Genomic DNA, 18,454 nt, shown 5'->3' on the forward strand with positions numbered 1-18,454 from the left:
CCATCTGCACAATGGAGACAATAGCCCTGCCCTACCTCACCGGGGCGTTGTGAGGATAAATACATTAAAGATTGTGACGTGCTCAGATGCTACGGTAATGGGGTCTACGTAAGTTCCTTAGAGAGAAAGGTAGAAAGCTGGAAGTAAAAACAATCTTGCTTAGATTTATACGGTGATATGAAAGCTACTCAAACCCAGTCCTGAAGCCATTTTCTAGGCAAAACTCCCAATGGGAACAGCAAAATGTCATTTTAAAGCATCACTTTCTTCACTCTAGTTGCCTTTTTGGTTGTCCATACCCACCAGCCAACTAGTGAAACAGACACATTATCTTTCACTTGCCAAAATAGCCTCCTCTGACACATTGACAAATTTGCACCAGGCACTTGGCCTCAGGGCCGCCCACAGGGGCCCCCACGAGAATATAGTATTCTATAGTATTGTAACTTTTTTTTATGGAAGGGGCCCCCAAAATTGCTTTGCCCCGGGCCCCCTGAATCCTCTGGGCAGCCCTGCTTGGCGTGCCCTTGTAGTACTTTTATTTTTGCTTAAATTAAAGACCAAAACTCAGAACAACAAGATTCACATTTAAATTAGACTCTCTCACCACTGGAATAGGCTTCATTATGTTTACTTTTCTGCCCTCTAGTGGAAAGAGACAAGCAATGAGTCTGAAGTCAGGACCATTTAGCCACATTAGAGAGAGGCAGGCAAAACGGTTTCACAGAAAAATTGGACTCAGCCTCAACAGCAGCTGTGCAAAAGGAGAGCTGTCCCTAATCAGGTCCCCTTTTCCAATCCCCATCCCTCCATGGCAAACCTTACTACTTCCCTCCCTCTTCCTGCACCTCAACAGGACTAGTGTTTCCTGTCCCATCTGTGTGTTTTAATGTTTTAAAGTCCCCCAATGGCCTGCTCCAGCCATGGAAGAGCCCTGGTCTCTCTCTATACTCCTCTTTTCACCCTCTGTTCATCTCCCACTAGCTGACTTGCTGCAATGTCCTTGCACTGTGGGTGCAAGAGCCTCTGGTCTGCCACCCCAAGAGATGAAACAGCCTCCTTGTATGTTTCCACCTCACTGACTCTGCATCTCTGTCCAGGTCTCCAGTGGGAACATCTTTCATCTCTTACCTGTCTCTCTCCCGCTGCTCTTACCTAGCTCATTCATTGCGTTAATTCATGCTGTATGGTGAGGGCTGCCTTGGATGACAGACACTGTACAAAAGACAATCATACTGAGATAGCTGAGAATGCGTAAGGATACTCTGGTTCCATTGCCTGTGGGTTTGATGAGCTGGCTCTGGTTTTTAAAGCACAAACTGCTACTGAGTAAACTAACATAAGTCTATTCGCTTTTAGGAAATAGACGACCCATCAAGCTCTTTGTCTCCCTCTGCCAGTTGGATCAGATAAAGACTCACTGGGGTTAGTGTGGGCTACAGCCGGAACGTGCAAGGATGTAATGATTCACAGAGGTCTGCAGAATTGCCACTCAATTGCAGAAATGTCTGCTCCTACCTGTTATAACTGTGAACAAGATCAAAGACCATCATGTCCGTCATGTTGACAAATTTGCACTGGACAGGCAAAAATTCTCCATCTGCTGAGCACTGTGGTGGGCTCCTTTCCCCAACTCCATGCAGAATGCGACGGTCTCGGATCTCACAGCTCCCCGGACCTGACGGAAAACAAGTATCCACTGTCATGAATTCACCCTCCCACAAGTGCTTGACAGCAACCCACACAGATTCATAGATTCCAAGGCCAGAGCCATGATCAGGTAGTCCGCCCTCCTCTACAACACAGGCCATAGAAGTCCCCAAAATAATTCCTAAAGCAGATCTTTCAGAAAAACATCCAATCTTGATATAAAAATGGTTCATGATGGAGATTACACCATGACTCTGGTAAATTGCTCCAATGGTTAATTACTCTCACTATTAAAAATTGAAGCCTTATTTCCAACCTGAACTTGTCTAGCTTCAACTTCCAGATACTAGATTATGTTATACCGTTCTCTGCTAGGCTAAAGAGCCCATTATTAAATATTTGTTTCCCAGGCAGGTACCTACAGACTGTAAATCAAGTCCCCCCTTCACCTTCTCTTTGTTAAGCAAAATAGATTGGGCTTCTTCAGGGTACGTCTATACTTACCTCCGGGTTCGGCGGTAAGCAATCGATATTCTGGGATCGATTTATCGCGTCTTGTCTAGACGCAATAAATCGATCCCGGAAGTGCTCGCCGTCAACACCGGTACTCCTGCTCCACGAAAGGAGTATACGCAGTCGACGGGGGAGCCTGCCTGCCGCATGTGGACCCGCGGTAAGTACCTTGTATTTCGAACTAAGATACTTCGACTTCAGCTACGTTATTCACGTAGCTGAAGTTGCGTATCTTAGTTCGAAGTGGGGGGGTTAGTGTGGACCAGCCCTCAGTCTGCCATTATAAGGCAGGTTTTCTAATCCTTTCTAATCGTGAACTGTGGACACCTGAACTGGACTCAGCATTCCAGCAGTGGTTGCACCAGTGCCCAATACAGAGGTAAAATAACCTCCGACTTGAGATTCCCCTGTTTATGCCGCCAAGTATCACATTAGCACTTTTGGCCATGGTGTAGCACCTGGGAACTCATGTTCAGCTAATTAGCTAATCAGCCCATCCCATCCCATCCTCTTTTTCAGAGTCATTGCTTCCCAAGATAGACTTCCCCATCCTGCAAGTATGGCCTATGTTCTTTGTTCCCAGATGCATACATTCACATTGAGAAATATTAAAAGGCATATTGTTTGCTTCAGCCTGTAGTAGGAATAGAGCCTGAGACATAAGCCCTTGTATCAGAGGCCTGGTGTGAGGCCTGAGGCCTGGGCTAAAGTAGTGGCCAAGCTTTGCTGATATAAAGCAAAGTTAAGTTGTGAGCAAGAGGCAGGCCCTGCTCACAGAATCTGGCAAGAACAGGGCTGCTATTGCAGAAATATACATTCCTAAGTAGTGCTAGGCACTCACGTAAACACATTCCAGAAGGGTGGTACCTCAATACCAAACACATTCACCAACGATAACAGGAACACGCTGACCCATCCTAAAGATAATGTCAGGATGACAGCATAATGGATAGACATGTTTTGATTGAGCCAATAAGTATAAGGCAATAGGTGGCACCAGATGCATCAGAGGGTGGCACCCAGATATGTCAGAGGGGCAATATGTAACTTGTTCATATCGGTGTATAAAGAGGTATCTCAGAGGGAGTGTTTTTGGCCAGTCTAGTGGGGGAATGAAAGTCCCACCATTCACTGAGCTGTGTCCATTGTCATGGGCATACATGTGCTAGTGTAACTGTAGACATTGATCCGGGGAGCTAGGACCATGCTTTATCGAGAATAAACCTGGCTGGGTGCCTTCATACCTTAACAGATCTTCTGGTCATTGGGCGGTTCACTCGAGGTCTGCCATGCCAGCTGTCTGCGCAGGGCTGGGGGCAGCACACAGAGAGAACGCACACACATGCAGCCAAACACCTGACAACACAGCCCAGTTTGCTGAGCGAACCACATCACTCTGTATCAGTGACCTGATACATTATTTACCACTCTTCCAAATTTTATGTCATCTGCAAACTTTATCAGAGATGATTTTTTGTTTTCTTGCAGGTCACTGATGAAAATGTTAAATAGTGGAGGCCCAAAAACAGATTTCTGTGGGACCCCACTAGAAACACACCTGAGCAATGATGATTCTCCATTTACAATTACATTTTCAGACTTATCAGTCAGCCAGATTTTAATCCATTTAATGTGTACCATGTTAATTTTATTTGTTCTAGTTTTTTAATCAAAATATCATGTGGTATGAAGACAAATGTCTTACAGAAGTCTACGTATATTACATCAACACTAGTACCTTTATCAACCAAACTTGTAATCTCATAAAAAAGATACCAAGTTAATTTGACATGATCTATTTTCCATAAATCCTGTTAATTTGCATTAATTATATTACCCTCCTTTAATTCTTTATTAATCAAGTCCTGTATCAGCTGCTCCATTATCTTGCCCGGGACCAATGTCAGGCTGACAGGCCTATAATTACCCACATCATTCCATTTACCCCTTTGAAATATTGGCATAACGTTAGCTTTCTTTCAGTCTTCGGGAACCTCCCCTGTGCTCCCAGGCTTATTGAAAATCAGCATTAAAATCGAGCAAGCTCCTTATCCAGCTCTTTTAAAACTCTTGGATGCAAGTTATCTGGACATGCTACCATCATTCCATGATTTGGGAAAGACAACTTTGAAATTTCCTGGCAGCCAAGCTCATCACACGCAAGCTTTTTATTTCCCTTCCTCCAAACATGAAATCAAATCTACATTTTGTTGAACTTTTTACTTACATCGCGTTGGCTTCCCCGTCTGCCTTGTGCCATAAATCTCCATCCCTTCAGAGTCCACACACCAGCACTGGCCCGGCCCCACATCACACTGCACTGGGTCAAACTCCCCCGAATTCAAGCACTGAGGGACGTAGGAGATGGCGCTGCTGTTGATGTAATGACTTACCAAGATCTGCTGTTTTTGGAGCTGGCAAAAGGATAAACCTACAATACCAAAGAGGCATCGTTAGTGGAAAGTGATTGCTGGGCACAAAACCATTTATTTTTCTAGAGGACATCAGAGTTTTCTCTGGGCCACATCGAGACCATGAATTTGTTCCGTCGCTCAGTCAGGTTTGCCAAGGAGAGTGATCAAATATTGCAAGAGAGCCTGGTATAAGTTTCAGATTAAACTCACCATTTTGGGGGACCAGGGAAGGATTTATGGTTTTAGTTACCCAAGAGAAACCCAGCAATTCTACCTGACATCAGCTGAAATCAGGCAAAACCTGACCTTACTTCACGTTACACCAGCTGATGGTCTGAGCCTCAAAATCCAAACTTAGGGGGTGTGAAGCCATGTGAAGAGAAATTGTACCAGAAGGTTGGGAGTGACTAAAGCCAGAACAAAGCTCTATCATGTCAATTTCCTGCTCTTTCCCATAAGATCCTGGGGAGGGGCACATTTTCCTCCCACATGCCATTAAAGCCATAGCCACTCAGTTCCTATTAAAGACAATAAGTGTTTTGTAGTAAATTCCTCCCAGGTCCTTGCACCCAACCTGACTACTTGGGTGTGGCACTGGAAGGCAGATTTAGCCCTTAGAATGTAAATGAGTAATTGTTCCTATTAAAACAAGTAATTGATCATGGAAGTGCAAAGGAAACAGTGGGAAATCCCACAAGGACTTGAATTTGCATATGCTATTGCCACATGCTACTTGTATGTGAAATTTTGGCACCTGCTTTTGAAAATTTATGCCCCATTTAGAACCAAACTCTGAGGGATGGGGGCTCAAGGCCCCTGTTTCACCCTTCCCCCTTTCCCCCCCCCCCACTCTCTCCTTGTGCCCTTGCACAGGGACAGGCCACCATTGATTACACTGGGATAAATTGGGGAGGAGGGATAGCTCAGTGGTTTGAGCATTGGCCTGCTAAACCCAGGGTTGTGAGTTCAATCCTTGAGGGGGCCACTTGGGGATCTGGGGCAAAATCAGTACTTGGTCCTGCTAGTGAAGGCAGGGGGCTGGACTCAATGACCTTTCAAGGTCCCTTCCAGTTCTAGGAGATGGGATATCTCCATTTATTTCTAACTCACACAAGAAGGGATTGCTCAGATAAGTAAAGTTTGCATGATGAGGTCCTGAGTAACTTAAAGAGCTTCCACTGAGGAAGATCGATAAATCACCAGGAGCCTGCTGTTGCTCTCTTTGACGTCAGTGGCCAAAGTCCACTTGATTTCAACAGTTGTCACACTGGGATGTAAATAGCTTTTTACCACCCACCCATGAAAAAAAGTGATGACCTCTGACTTACAGGCTATTGGAACTCCAGTCTGTTTAGTGCCTGGTACCTCAATACCATTGGCATCTACACACCAGCAGGAGAGGCCATTCGTATTGCACTGCACAGTCCTGAGGAGAAGACACATCATCATTCTCTACTGGCAACAGAATTGTCCAACAAAATGAAATATACCTGTCAGCAATGGGGCGGTCACAGGACAAAGAACAATGTGACAACACAGCAGTGGCATCAGGAAGAACTGTATTCTAGAGATGGCTTCTAGGCTATTCAGAGCTAACTGATGGGATCTCTTTGGAATTCTCATAGGGCCCCTCCAGTCTTCATTCAGTTCAGTGCCCAGCCCATAGTATGATGGGTGCCTAGCTGTGCAACCTCTTATCAGATCTACAATATGTTCATGTAGAGACAGGCCTGAACAGCCTCAAATAGTGGGAAAGCTCAGATTCATTTTTTAAAATAATGCATTAATTTTTAATTATAGGCTTATCTATCACTCTAGCGTCTAAGCACCACAAACACATTAATGAGCTTATCCTAGCAGCGCCTCATGAGGTGAGGTCGGAGAGTGTTGTTATCTTATTTGGGGGAATAGGGAACTGAAAGACAGCAAGATTAAGGCCCAGATCTCCAAAGGTATTTAGGCACCGACTCCCATTGATTTTCAAGGGAGTTAAGTGCCTAAATACATCTGAGGATCTGGGCCTATGTGATTTGTCCACCGAAAGTTGGTAGCAGAACTCTGACTGCTAGTCCTGCACGTTAACCACAAGACTATCCTTCCTTTCCGGATCCAGATCTGCGCAGGTCAGTCTCTTCTCTAACTCAAATCTAGGCCAGTCTGGCAATTTGAGAGTCCCAATCCAGTTGCTGGTCCCCCCGCCCTTTGCTGCAAGGAAGACATAAACTGTGCCAGCCCTATACCTGGTGCAGACTACTTCCCCCCTCCTCGCTCCGGCTCAGCTACGCAGGCTAACACGTTGGGGGTGGCAAAGCTTTGGCTCCAACCCCTCCCTGCCGCATTTGTAGGAGAGAAAGTAGCAACCTGATGGAGGATGCTCTCCCCTGTGGGTTGGAACCCACCAGGTATGTTGTGTAAAGGACAATCTGGCCCACCACATTTAAAACAGTCCCGTTCTTTTTTATTAATAGTAGGGACCCCATAGATAATTCCAAACTAGAGAACTCATTCAACAGAGTCTGAAGCTGGAGCACAGTCCTCCTTATCCACTACGTTGGGGTCCAATCCCGCTCGGCCACAGAGCTCCCTTTGCCCTCAGTGGTACAGGATTGGGTCCACAGGTGGCTGTCCTATCTTACCGGAACTGGCCATCTTCCAAGCACTGAGGGACGTAGACTTCTCCTTCCAAAAAGGCCTTTTCCCTCTGGAGCTCACAGGGGCGGAGAGGCTGGAACTCAGCCTGGTACTCTGCATGCAATAAACAGGGAAGGAGATCACTAAGATTTCTCTACCATCCTGTTAGATCCTGAGCCTGGCTCAGCATTGTCTCCGGCAGTATAGTCTGTGCTGTCGTTTTGGGTCTAGTTTTAAACACCACAATGGGGTTTCCCCTTCTTTGGTGACATTATTCCACAGTCTAACAGACCTCACAGTCAAGAGATTGCAGGGCCGCTGGGGGGGGGAGGGATGCGAGGGGGGCAATTTGCCCCAGGCCCCACAGGGGCCCCCATGAGAATATAGTATTCTATAGTATTGCAACTTTTTTTATGGAAGGGGCCCCCGAAATTGCTTTTCCCCAGGCCCCCTGAATCCTATGGGCAGCCCTGGGAGATTGTACCAGGTATTGGGTATTCCCAACTCCTAATGATCAAAAATCATGAGCTAGTCTCCTCCCCCTCCCCCACCCCCACCTCCAAAAATCATGAGATTAGCTTAAAACCATGAATTTTAAGAAATAATCCATTGGGGGTTGTGTTTGCCTGATGGCTGCCCTCTTGGCCAACAGAGGAAGGGATTGAACCAGGGGTCACCAGAAATAAAAATCATGGGCTGCTACAGTTTAACCTAAAGAACCAGCCTCTAGGACTTGCGGCAGTATCAACTCAGATCTTCTGTGCATTAGCACAGAGGGGGGCAGGTAATAGACACTCACCAGTGGGTTATATTTATTTGCCTTCCGGGGTCATGGTTTTGAGCTTCTCTCTGTAACCATGAGGGCTAGAAACTTTTTTTTTTTAGTAATGCGAGTTGAGAGTCTGGTGTATTCACATTAATGTACCAGATATCACGAGTCTCATCGTAAAATGGAATAATGGTTAATCAATACGAATAACCAGGGTGCCTAAATTTGAGGGCATCCTCCAGGATCCTTTGTATTTCCCCGCTGCCCCATTCTTTTCACCCACGCATCTGTGTTGGCCAGTCAGTCCCTCCAGTAGCTTCTTTTGGAATCATCAGCCCATGTCACACCTCCCTGAGACAGGCGCACGCTGACTTCACAGAAACGGGGCTTTTGCTGGCCCCATGAGCATGGGCCGTAGCTTGGAATCCAAACTCAAATCCCTGGCAGCGCAATGACCACTGAGTCATTGGCACATCTCTTTTATAAAATCAGTCTTGTTTCATGGTGTATTGCCCAGCATAATGGGGCCCTGATCGAATTCTGAGCCTGTAGGTGCTGCCATAATATAAATAATCAATAATAGTGAAGTATCAGTGCCAAGTTCTCAGGCAGAGGCAAACGCAGCATGGCTCCAGCCTGAGACACATAAGGGACAAGAATGAGTAAAGGTAAACTTACCAAATATATTGGCTGATGCTGTGCTAATAAAGCAGAAAAGGGTGCTGAGAAGTAGGGGGTCCATCTTTCGATGCAGGAGATATGACCCCTTCTTCTGCTGAGGGATCAAGCCCCTGAATGCTCTGCACAAGCTTCTGCCAGACTTTTATAGCAGCCATTGTTTGAACAGATTCACTTATGAGCTGGTAGACTGGGCACTAAGTAGGGTGACTGACGCAGGTTATATTTCTAAGAAAATCATGAGGGCCTCCTTCACCTGGAACGTCCCCGTGGATTTCTTCATCAGTCAGCTCTAATCTCCTCTCCAGGGAGCACTTGTACACCTAGTCATCCGAAAGGAGAACGAGCAGAACAAACTGCCAACATACAATGGAGGATACTGGAGGGCTTAATTGAACCAATGTGCAAATTAATTAAAGCACAAAGGACCTAGACCAGGGGTCTCAAACACAAGGCCCGGGGGCCGCATGCGGCCCGCGGAGCTCTTCCCTGCGGCCCACCCAGCTCCTCGTGCCCGCCCCCCCCCCCCCGTTACTTCTGGTCAAAGCCAAACTCCCCTCACACCCCCCCCCCGAGTTATTTTATGTGGCAGCTAAGCTCCCTGCTCATTGCTCCCCAATGTTTGGGGCCAGGTCTCTCCCCCGGCTCTGCCTGCCGCCCCCACGCACCTCCCCCAAGTGTCCCCCGGCCTCACCTCTGCACCCCCTCCTAACCCCAAACTCCATCCCAGAGCCTTCACCCAACACCCAAACTCCATCCCAGGGCCTGCACCCCAGACCCCCACCCCCACCCAAACTCCCTCCCAGAGCCTTAGGCAGGTGGGGGCGGAGTTTGGGGGGAGCAGGTTCTGGGCACCACCAAAATTTCTACAAACCTGCCGCCCCTGGAAGAGGCCGAGCAGTGGTGGAGTGGTGGTGCAGCCCAGTGCAGTGGGGGGGCTTTAACAGAAGTAAATCTAACTAAGAGCATGTTTTGTCCTTTGAGTGAGGTGCATTACTGAGTGTATATATTTTATTAAAACCGCTTGGAAATGACTTGTAGGAGCAGCAGTGATCTGTATGCTCTGTATAATGCTTAGCACTTTCCAGGAGGGAGGGGGGAGGAGCACACTCGGGGGAGGGGGAGAAGAGACAGGGCAGGGGCGGGACCTCAAGGAAGGGGTGGAGTGTGGGTGGAGCCGGGGCCAGCGAGGGGCGGGTGTCAGTGATGCGGCCCTCAGGCCAATGCACTAGTCCTCATGTGGCCCTTGTGGTCATTTGAGTTTGAGACCCCTGACCTAGACTTTGCCGAGGGGGAGTTTAGACTGTCATCTGCCATATATTGTGTGCACCTGAACTAAATCATATAGGCTGTGGCTAACTCAGATGTATGGCCGGTGCTAAGCACGTTGCTGGCAGGCAATAAGTGATAAATGTTGCAGCACAGCAAGGGATAATATTTTTCATCCCAGCTGGAAAATGTTTTGCTCCAGACCAGATGCAGTTTAGTTTCTTTTCAGGACTATACCTATGTGTGTCTTCACAAAATGGTTCAGTGTCAGTACAGTACAGATCTGCATCTGAAAGACAACCAGACAGACACACAACCAACACACACTGTCTGCTGTGTTACTGTATTTACATAACTAAAGCTAAACCACCCTTTGTCTGCCTTGTCTAGTCAGAACGTGAGTTCTCTGCAGCAGGGACTGTTCTTACTATGTGACTGTACGGCACCTAGCACCATGGGGTCCAGTGGGAGTCGGGGCCTGCAGGCACTATTGCAATACAAACACCACAGAATCAGATTACCTGGCTTCTATTCCTTCCACTACAACATGGTTGCTGTGTGACCTTGGGCAAGTCACTTAGCAAAACTGAGGCAACAGAGAAGTTATCTATAAAATAGTAATAATAATACTTAGCTACTTCACAGTGGTGGTGTGAGGCCTCTCTTATTAATACCTGTGAAATATTATGAGATCCTGGCATTGAAATCCCCCTAATGTGTAAATCATCATTAAAATCGGAGGACTTGCCTGCGTAATGCTTACTTCCATTGGCAAGCTCTTGCTTAAGTAATTCCATTGGGACTTGTGTGAGCAGCGCTGACTTGTGAGAAGAAAGGTAGCACAGCTGGGCTCATAATCAATATCAGGAGGAGAGGAATTAGGTGGCACAGGCAAGGAGGCAATGATGTGTTTTCAGATGAGATTTGAAAAGAGATGGAGACAAAGAAGATGAGGCAGCAAAAGAGGCATGGAAAGAGATGCAGAGGAGAAGGCTCTTGCACTAGCAGGGGTGAAGATTGTGTGTAAAGCAATTAAAAGGAGACCAGGGCTAACAGATGAAGGAATAAGGAGGGGAGGAGAAAGGCAAGGCTGTGGAGGGATTAAAAAGCAAGAAATGTAGTTTTGAAAGGGACTCTGAAATGAATCAAGACCCAGTGGACAAGTGTAAGGAAGGGTGGGAGGGGTTGTACTTATGAGAACGAAGAGCAGGTTGGTGAAGACATTTCCTGGACTGAGGAACTACCTCAGGAGGTGACTTCATACAGCTTGTGGATTTTGGTGGCTTCAATGAATTTTATCCAAAGAAAGTGGTTTTGTTATTACCTTCTGTGCCCAAGACCCAGGATATGAGGGCCAAGACCGGCTGTGGCTTCTGCAATGCAGAAGAAATCTTCTATTGTCTGTACAGTAGAAACCGCAGCAGGTCCTGGCTCTTGGGAGCAGAAAGCCATGCAAAAGCTGACCACAGCACATACCTAGCTGAACCAGCCAGGTCATTTGCCCAAACTGCTCACTTTTTGAGATGTATTTGATTTACAAATGGAGCCATTTGGGTAAATATTACAGGATCACTGATACCACTATTACTTTTAGTTCCTCAAAACATCCCCTGGACCATCCTAGTTCAGCCACGACAAACAAAAACTCTTTCAGGGATACCTGACTCGTTGAGCTCTGGCACTCAGCACCACTTGAGCAGAGCTAGATCTGCGTCAAAGCCCAGACATGAATCTAGGTACAGGCACATTCAATGGGATGCAGCAGCTTGTTGGGGCAGGTGAAAGTAGTTTACAGAGCAATTTGCGCAATCCACATTCTTCAAACATGGTTAAAAGCACTTGAAGTCTATGGCCAGCCTGAAATTCAAAACAAATGAACCCCAGCCAATAACATGATAAAAAATGGAGAGAGGATGGACTGGTCTATATTGTCATCACCTCAGCATTCTCTCCACTGAAGATGGAAGTACCCCTTAATTTAGTGTAGAAATGACTGGGGGCAGGGGACGGATAAGGGGGTCTGTTCACTGTTTAGTAGACCATATTGGCAGACTTCATTCCACGCAATAATGATTTAGAGGCCATTAAACTACGCCTGGAAACAGTTTCTTAGACTTCCAATAATGATTTGCAATGACTAAATAAATATAGCCACTCAAACTCTAGACTATGAGCTTTGTTGGGCAATCTCCATTAGGGTTGGGGAAGAAAGGGAATGGAAGGTGCATCGATAAGATGACTTACTAAAACCATGAAAACTTTAGGGATAAACGACCTGATTTTCAGTGCAGCCTCAAGTCTCCACTTGTGCATGCACAATTCTCCACACACTTTCTCAGCAGCAACATGTCTGTGCAGTTGTGATGGGGTTTGCATGCACAAGACTCCATTGGATAAAAGGTTTCTGTGCATGAAAAATGTTATCACCAGTGCCCAGCTGTACACTAGCAGTGTACAAAATGAGGCCTCAATCTGATTACATGAGCCAAACAAAATGGGAGACTCCAATGTGGCTCAGGGAGAACTTTGGGGTTTGCAGTGCCAAACAGCCAACATTGTCAAGTGATGCATACACAGTGGCTGTTTTTTAAAAACGCCATTGCTTTTCCAAGTCTATGCAACCAAAGAGATTTATAACTGAGGGAACAGTCCTCGCCCCCTTCTGACAAGTCCAGGGAAAGTAAAATCGTAGACTGATGTTACTGAGTACCAGCTTTAAAGCTCACAAAAAAGAGGAGTGGAAAGATGCATATTATAGCATTGGCCATAGTGTAACAGGCAGTGGGGAGACTTGTTTCTGAGCATGAATCACTTTCCCCAGTCTCTTCTGGTCAGGTTTCGTTTCACGTTGATTTTTGTTTCTGGCTGTGTTTTTTTTTTTAAATTAAGATTTCCAATTAATCAAGTTATACAAATTACAGATGATTTATCACTATATTTCTAAACAGCCTCACTAGCCAATGCAATGTTGTGACATTTTGTTACTCAAGCGAAAGTTGGACATGTTCTGAACATCCAAGGAGCAGAGATGAAGGGGTGAGAATTTCCGGAATGTAATTTAGCACTCAGGTAAAAAGCGGGGATTTGTAGAGGGGTCTTGTGTTAATTTTTCACACAATAATTTCCCATCGCGTGCCTAACAGTCCATGGAAAAAAAGCAGTCTGCTTCATTGTCTCAGCAATATAGATGGTCAGAGTCACAGAGTTTAAGGCTAGGAGGGACCACCAGATCATCTAGTCTGAGCTGTATATCACAGGCCACCAGCATCACCCACCACCCACACGCCAAACCCAACCACCAGAATTAGACCAAAGTACAGTAAAACCTTTAGTGACTATCTCTGAAGAGACTAACAGATGTATTGGAGCATAAGCTTTCGTGTATGTCTGTTAGTCTATAAGGTGCCACAGGACTCTGTCGCTTTTTACAGATCCAGACTAACACGGCTACCCCTCTGATATCTCCGAAGAGAGACCTCTTGTCACGAGTGACTACTTGCAGAGGCCACAGAACATTTTCCCCTATAATTTAACTGTGAAGAAACTGTGCAGAGAGACGACCTGTCATCTGTGACCAGTGACCACATTTTCTTACTCCCATCAATAAAAAAAACCTGTTAAAGGAATGGATCTTCCTCACTTCTGGCCACTGCTGGCGGCGGTACTGCCTTCAGAGCTGGGCGGCCAGTCAGCAGCTACTGCTCTCCATCCGCCCAGCTGTGAAGGGAGTGGTGGCTGCTGCCTAGGTGCCCAGCTCTCAAGGCAGAGCTGCTGTCAGGCGAGCGCAAAAGTAAGGGTGGCATGGCATTGTATTGCCACCTTTACTTCTGTCTGCTGTCTGTCTGTCTGCCTGTGGTGCTGCCTTCAGAGCTGGGAGCCTGGCCAGCAACTGCCAGTCCCCAAGCCACACAGCTCTGAAGGCAGCGCAGAAGTAAGGATGGCAATACCACGTCCCCTCTACAATAGGCTTGCTATCCCCTTTTGGGTCAGGACCCCCAGTTTGAGAAATGCTCCGTACTTTTGTATACTGTACGGTACTACTGTTTTAATAAATCCAAGAGATTTTAAATAGAGTACAGTACTGTATTGCATAAATGTAATGTTAATTTAAAAGGCAATTAAAGTTAAACATGAAACATTGGAAACCATTTTCAGAGTGGTAGCCATGGTAGTCTATATCAGCAAAAACAACGAGGAGCACTTGTGGCACCTTAGGGACTAACAAATTTATTTGGGCATAAGCTTTCGTGGGCTACAGCCCATAACTATTTCACATTTGGGGACAATCTATTCCTTTCAAGACAACGGCACTGCTATGGGTACCCACATGGCCCCACAGTATGCCAACATTTTTAAGGCGGACTTAGAACAACACTTCCTCAGCTCTTGTCCCTAACGCCCCTACTCTACTTACACTACATTGATGACATCATCATCTGGACCCATGGAAAAGAAGCCCTTGAGGAATTCCACCAGGATTTCAACAATTTCCATCCCACCATCAACCTCAGCCTGGACCAGTCCACACAAGAGATCTACTTTCTGGACACTACTGTGCAAATAAGTGATGGTCACATAAACATCACCCTACATCGGAAACCTACTGACCGCTATACTTATCTACATGCCTCCAGCTTTCACCCAGACCACATCACACAATCCATCATCTACAGCCAAGCTCTAAGATACAACCGCATTTGCTCCAATCCTTCAGACAGAGACAAACACCTACAGGATCTCTATCAAGCATTCTTAAAACTACAATACCCACCTGCTGAAGTGAAGAAACAGATTGACAGAGCCAGAAGAGTACCCAGAAGTCACCTACTATAGGACAGGCCCAACAAAGAAAGTAACAGAACGCCACTAGCTGTCACCTTCAGCCCCCAACAAAAACCTCTCCAGCGCATATCAAGGATCTACAACCTATTCTGAAGGACAATCCCTCATTCTCACAGATCTTGGGAGACAGGCCAATCCTCGCTTACAGACAGCCCCCCAACCTGAAGCAAAATATTCACCAGCAACTACAAACTACACAACAAAAACACTAACCCAGGAACCTATCCTTTCAACAAACCCCATTGCCAACTCTGTCCACATATCTATTCAAGGGACATCATCATAGGACCTAATCACATCAGCAACACATCAGAGGCTCGTTCACCGGCACATCTACCAATGTGATATATGTCATCATGTGCCAGCAATGCCCTTCTACCATGTGCATTGGCCAAACCAGACAGTCTCTATGCAAAAGAATAAATGGACACAAATCAGATGCCAAGAATTATAACATTCAAAAACTAGTCGGAGAACACTTCAACCTCACTGGACACTCAATTACAGACTTGAAAGTGGCAATTCTTCAACAACAAAAACTTCAAAAACAGACTCCAATGAGAAACTGCAGAACTGGAATTAATTTGCAAACTGGACACCATCAAATTAGGCCTGAATAAAGACTGGGAGTGGATGGGTCATTACACAAACTAAAAACTATTTCCCCATGCTAATTCCCCCCCCCCCCCCAGTTACTCACATCTTCTTTTCAACTGTTTGAAATGGACCACCCTGATTACCACTACAAAAGTGATTTTTCCTCCTGCTAATAATATCCCACTTTAATTGAATTGTCTCATTAGAATTGGTAAGGCAACCCCCATCTTTTCATGTACTCTGTATATATATTCCTACTGTATTTTCCACTCCATGCATCTGATGAAGTGGGTTTTTGCCCACAAAAGCTTATGCCCAAATAAATTTGTTAGTCTCTAAGGTGCCACAAGTATTCCGTGTTGTTTTTATTGGAAACAATAGTAGCCTCTCTCTACATTGTAAAAGTCCCCATTTTACAGCAAACCTTTGAAGAGAGACCACCTCTTACAAGAGACCACTTTGCTAACTCCCATGAGTGGTTGCTCTTGGTAGGTTTTACTGTACTACAATCCTCAGGAGATTAAATCTTGTGTGCCACAGGCAGAGAATAGGAGGGACCAAGATGCACCAATGTGCGAGGCTCTTACAATAGCAGGGAATTTAGCAAAGCTTTTGATATGCTCTCTCCCACAGTATTCTTTCCAGCAAGTTAAAGAAGTATGGATTGGATGAACGGACTGTGAGGTGGATAGAAAGCTGGCTAGAAAGTCTGGCTCAATGGGTAGTGATCAAAGGCTTGATGTCTAGTTGGCAGCCAGTATCAAGTGAAGTGCCCTGTGGATCAGTCCTGGGGCTGGTTTTGTTCAGCATCTTCATTAATGATCTGGATGATGGGATGGATTGCACCTTCAGCAAGTTCATGGATGACATTTAGCTGGGGGGAAGAGGTAAATACACTGGAGGGTAGGGATAGGGTACAGAGTGACCTAGACAAATTGGAGGATTAGGCCAAAAGAAATCTGATAAGATTCAACAAGAACAAGTGCAGAGTCCTGCACGTAGGATGGAAGAATCCCATGCATTGCTACAGGCTGAGAACCAACTGGCTAAGCAGCAGTTCTGCAGAAAAGGACCTGGGGATTACAGTGAATGAGAAGCTGGATATGAGTCAGCAGTGTGCCCTTGTTGCCAAGAAGGCTAACGGCATTTTGGGCTGCGTAAGTAGGAACATTGCCAGCAGATCGAGGGAAGTGATTATTCCCCTCTCTTCGGCATTGGTGAGGCCACATCTGGAGTATTGTGTCCAGTTTTGGGCCCCCCACAGAAAGGATGTGGACAAATTGGAGAGTTCAGCGGAGGGCAATAACAATGATTAGGAGGCTGGGGCAAATGACTTATGAGAAGAGGCTGAGGGAACTGGGCTTATTTACTCTGTAGAAAAGAAGAGTGAGGGGGGATTTGATAGCAGCCTATCCCCCCCTATAGTGAGGGGGATTCCAAAGAGGATGGAGCTCAGCTGTTCTCAGTGGTGGCAGATAACAGAACAGGGAGCAATGGTCTCAAGTTGCAGTGAGGGAGGTCAAGGTTGAATATTAGGAAAAACTATTTCACTAGGAGGGTGGTGAAGCACTGGAATGGGTTACCTAGGGAGGTGGTGGAATTTTCTTCCTTAGAGGTTTTTAAGGCCCGGCTTGACAAAGCCCTGCCTGGGATGATTTAGTTGGGGATTGGTCCTGCTTTGAGCAGGGGGTTGCACTAGATACCTCCTGAGATCTCTTCCAGCCCTAATCTTCTATGATTCTATGAACAGAGATATACCCAGATGATCCTAGCAACTGACCCCGCATACCATGCTCGAGGAAAAGTGAAAAAACTCCCAAAGGTCCCTCCCAATCTGATCTTCCTGACACCACATATGGCAATCAGTTAGAACCTGAGCATGTGAGCATGAACCAGACAGCTAAGCATCTCCAGCCATGACCATCTCTGATGCTTCAAAGGAGAGAGATAGGTATAATGACTTTCCTCTCATGTATTCATTTAGTGACCTTGTGCAGTTTTTCAGATTACCATTGTATGCCTCTTTTAGCTAATACAAAAGCTAAATGTATAGAACTGTGTGTATTTACCCCTAGGTATGTCTGAAAAGGTGAAGGAAGTAGAATCCACCGGAATTTCAACCCAAATGGGAGCGTATTAAGGAGACAGTCCAGACATAATGAAGCAGATGCACCTCCATTCATTTCAATAATAGTGCAGCTGCTTACAGTGGGGTCTGAATTTGGCCCCGCCCCACTATCTTTCAGATTTGAAAGGACACTTCATTTGAAGGTACCCTCCCATTTTATATCTCTGACAAATTCGGTTGAAAGGAGGTAAGTATAGAAAGGTTAAGTAGACGTGTTGCAAAGTGCTGTAACAGTAATCAATGTCTTGTCTCTCTGAATGTAATCAATGAATGATGTGTACACAAAACTAGTTGACAGGCTTTATACAATTAAGTCACAGTTCCCTAATGCTCCAGAGTATATAAAGCATAGATCAGTTTGTTGAAACCGTTAGTTCACCAAAAGGGAGCCCAGGCACTTAACCAATCTCAATAGGCCTTTATTGTGAGTATATTAGAAAGCAATCAACATTATTGCTATTATAAAACAAACCATAAAAGAAAATACCTTGCTTCTCTCATGGAAGATTAAGGAGCTCAGTGCTGCCTCTCTCAGACCTTTCAGTGACAATGCATTGAGAGGCACTAACTGAATGGAGACGGTTGTGAGCAAGTCTAAAAAAGACTGAGTAGATGTTTAATCACTTAATTTGTATTAGACTAGATTTTAGTTAATCAACCAATCCCTAGAAAACTGTGCTAACTGTTAATAGCATCCCAAATGCACATACACTCTGTCTTGATTATATGGCATGTTTTGGAAGTTTATTATATTCATGTTTTCTGCACGATTTCATTTTCTCTATGTACATTTCACATTTTTCCAGTAGTTATGAGTCGCCCAGGCTGGTGCAGAACGTCTGCCAGACAAACACTCTCTCTTTATTCTAGTGTATTTTCACCATTGTCAAGTGCTCCATACCTATTCTCCAAGGGTACGTCTATACTTACCGCCGGGTCCGGCGGTAAGCAATCGATCTTCTG

At 45.6% G+C, this 18,454-nt stretch overlaps 1 protein-coding gene across 1 annotated transcript in view; it reads right to left on the reverse strand.

Moving 5' to 3' along the window:
- The window catches only part of TG (thyroglobulin), a 201,858-nt gene extending 193,106 nt beyond the window's left edge, over positions 1 to 8,752 (reverse strand). The window contains exons 1-5 of the mRNA XM_054017024.1: positions 8,656 to 8,752; positions 7,214 to 7,322; positions 5,906 to 6,003; positions 4,391 to 4,594; positions 1,519 to 1,678 (exon numbers count right to left, since the gene is read on the reverse strand). Coding sequence (XP_053872999.1) covers positions 1,519 to 1,678; positions 4,391 to 4,594; positions 5,906 to 6,003; positions 7,214 to 7,322; positions 8,656 to 8,719 — 635 coding nt within the window. The 5' untranslated portion in view covers positions 8,720 to 8,752. The remainder of the gene's footprint in view (positions 1 to 1,518; positions 1,679 to 4,390; positions 4,595 to 5,905; positions 6,004 to 7,213; positions 7,323 to 8,655) is intronic.
- Between the last annotated feature and the right edge of the window lie 9,702 nt (positions 8,753 to 18,454).

The sequence above is a fragment of the Malaclemys terrapin genome, chromosome 2 (genome assembly GCF_027887155.1).
Source record: "Malaclemys terrapin pileata isolate rMalTer1 chromosome 2, rMalTer1.hap1, whole genome shotgun sequence".
Lineage (NCBI taxonomy): Eukaryota > Metazoa > Chordata > Testudines > Emydidae > Malaclemys > Malaclemys terrapin.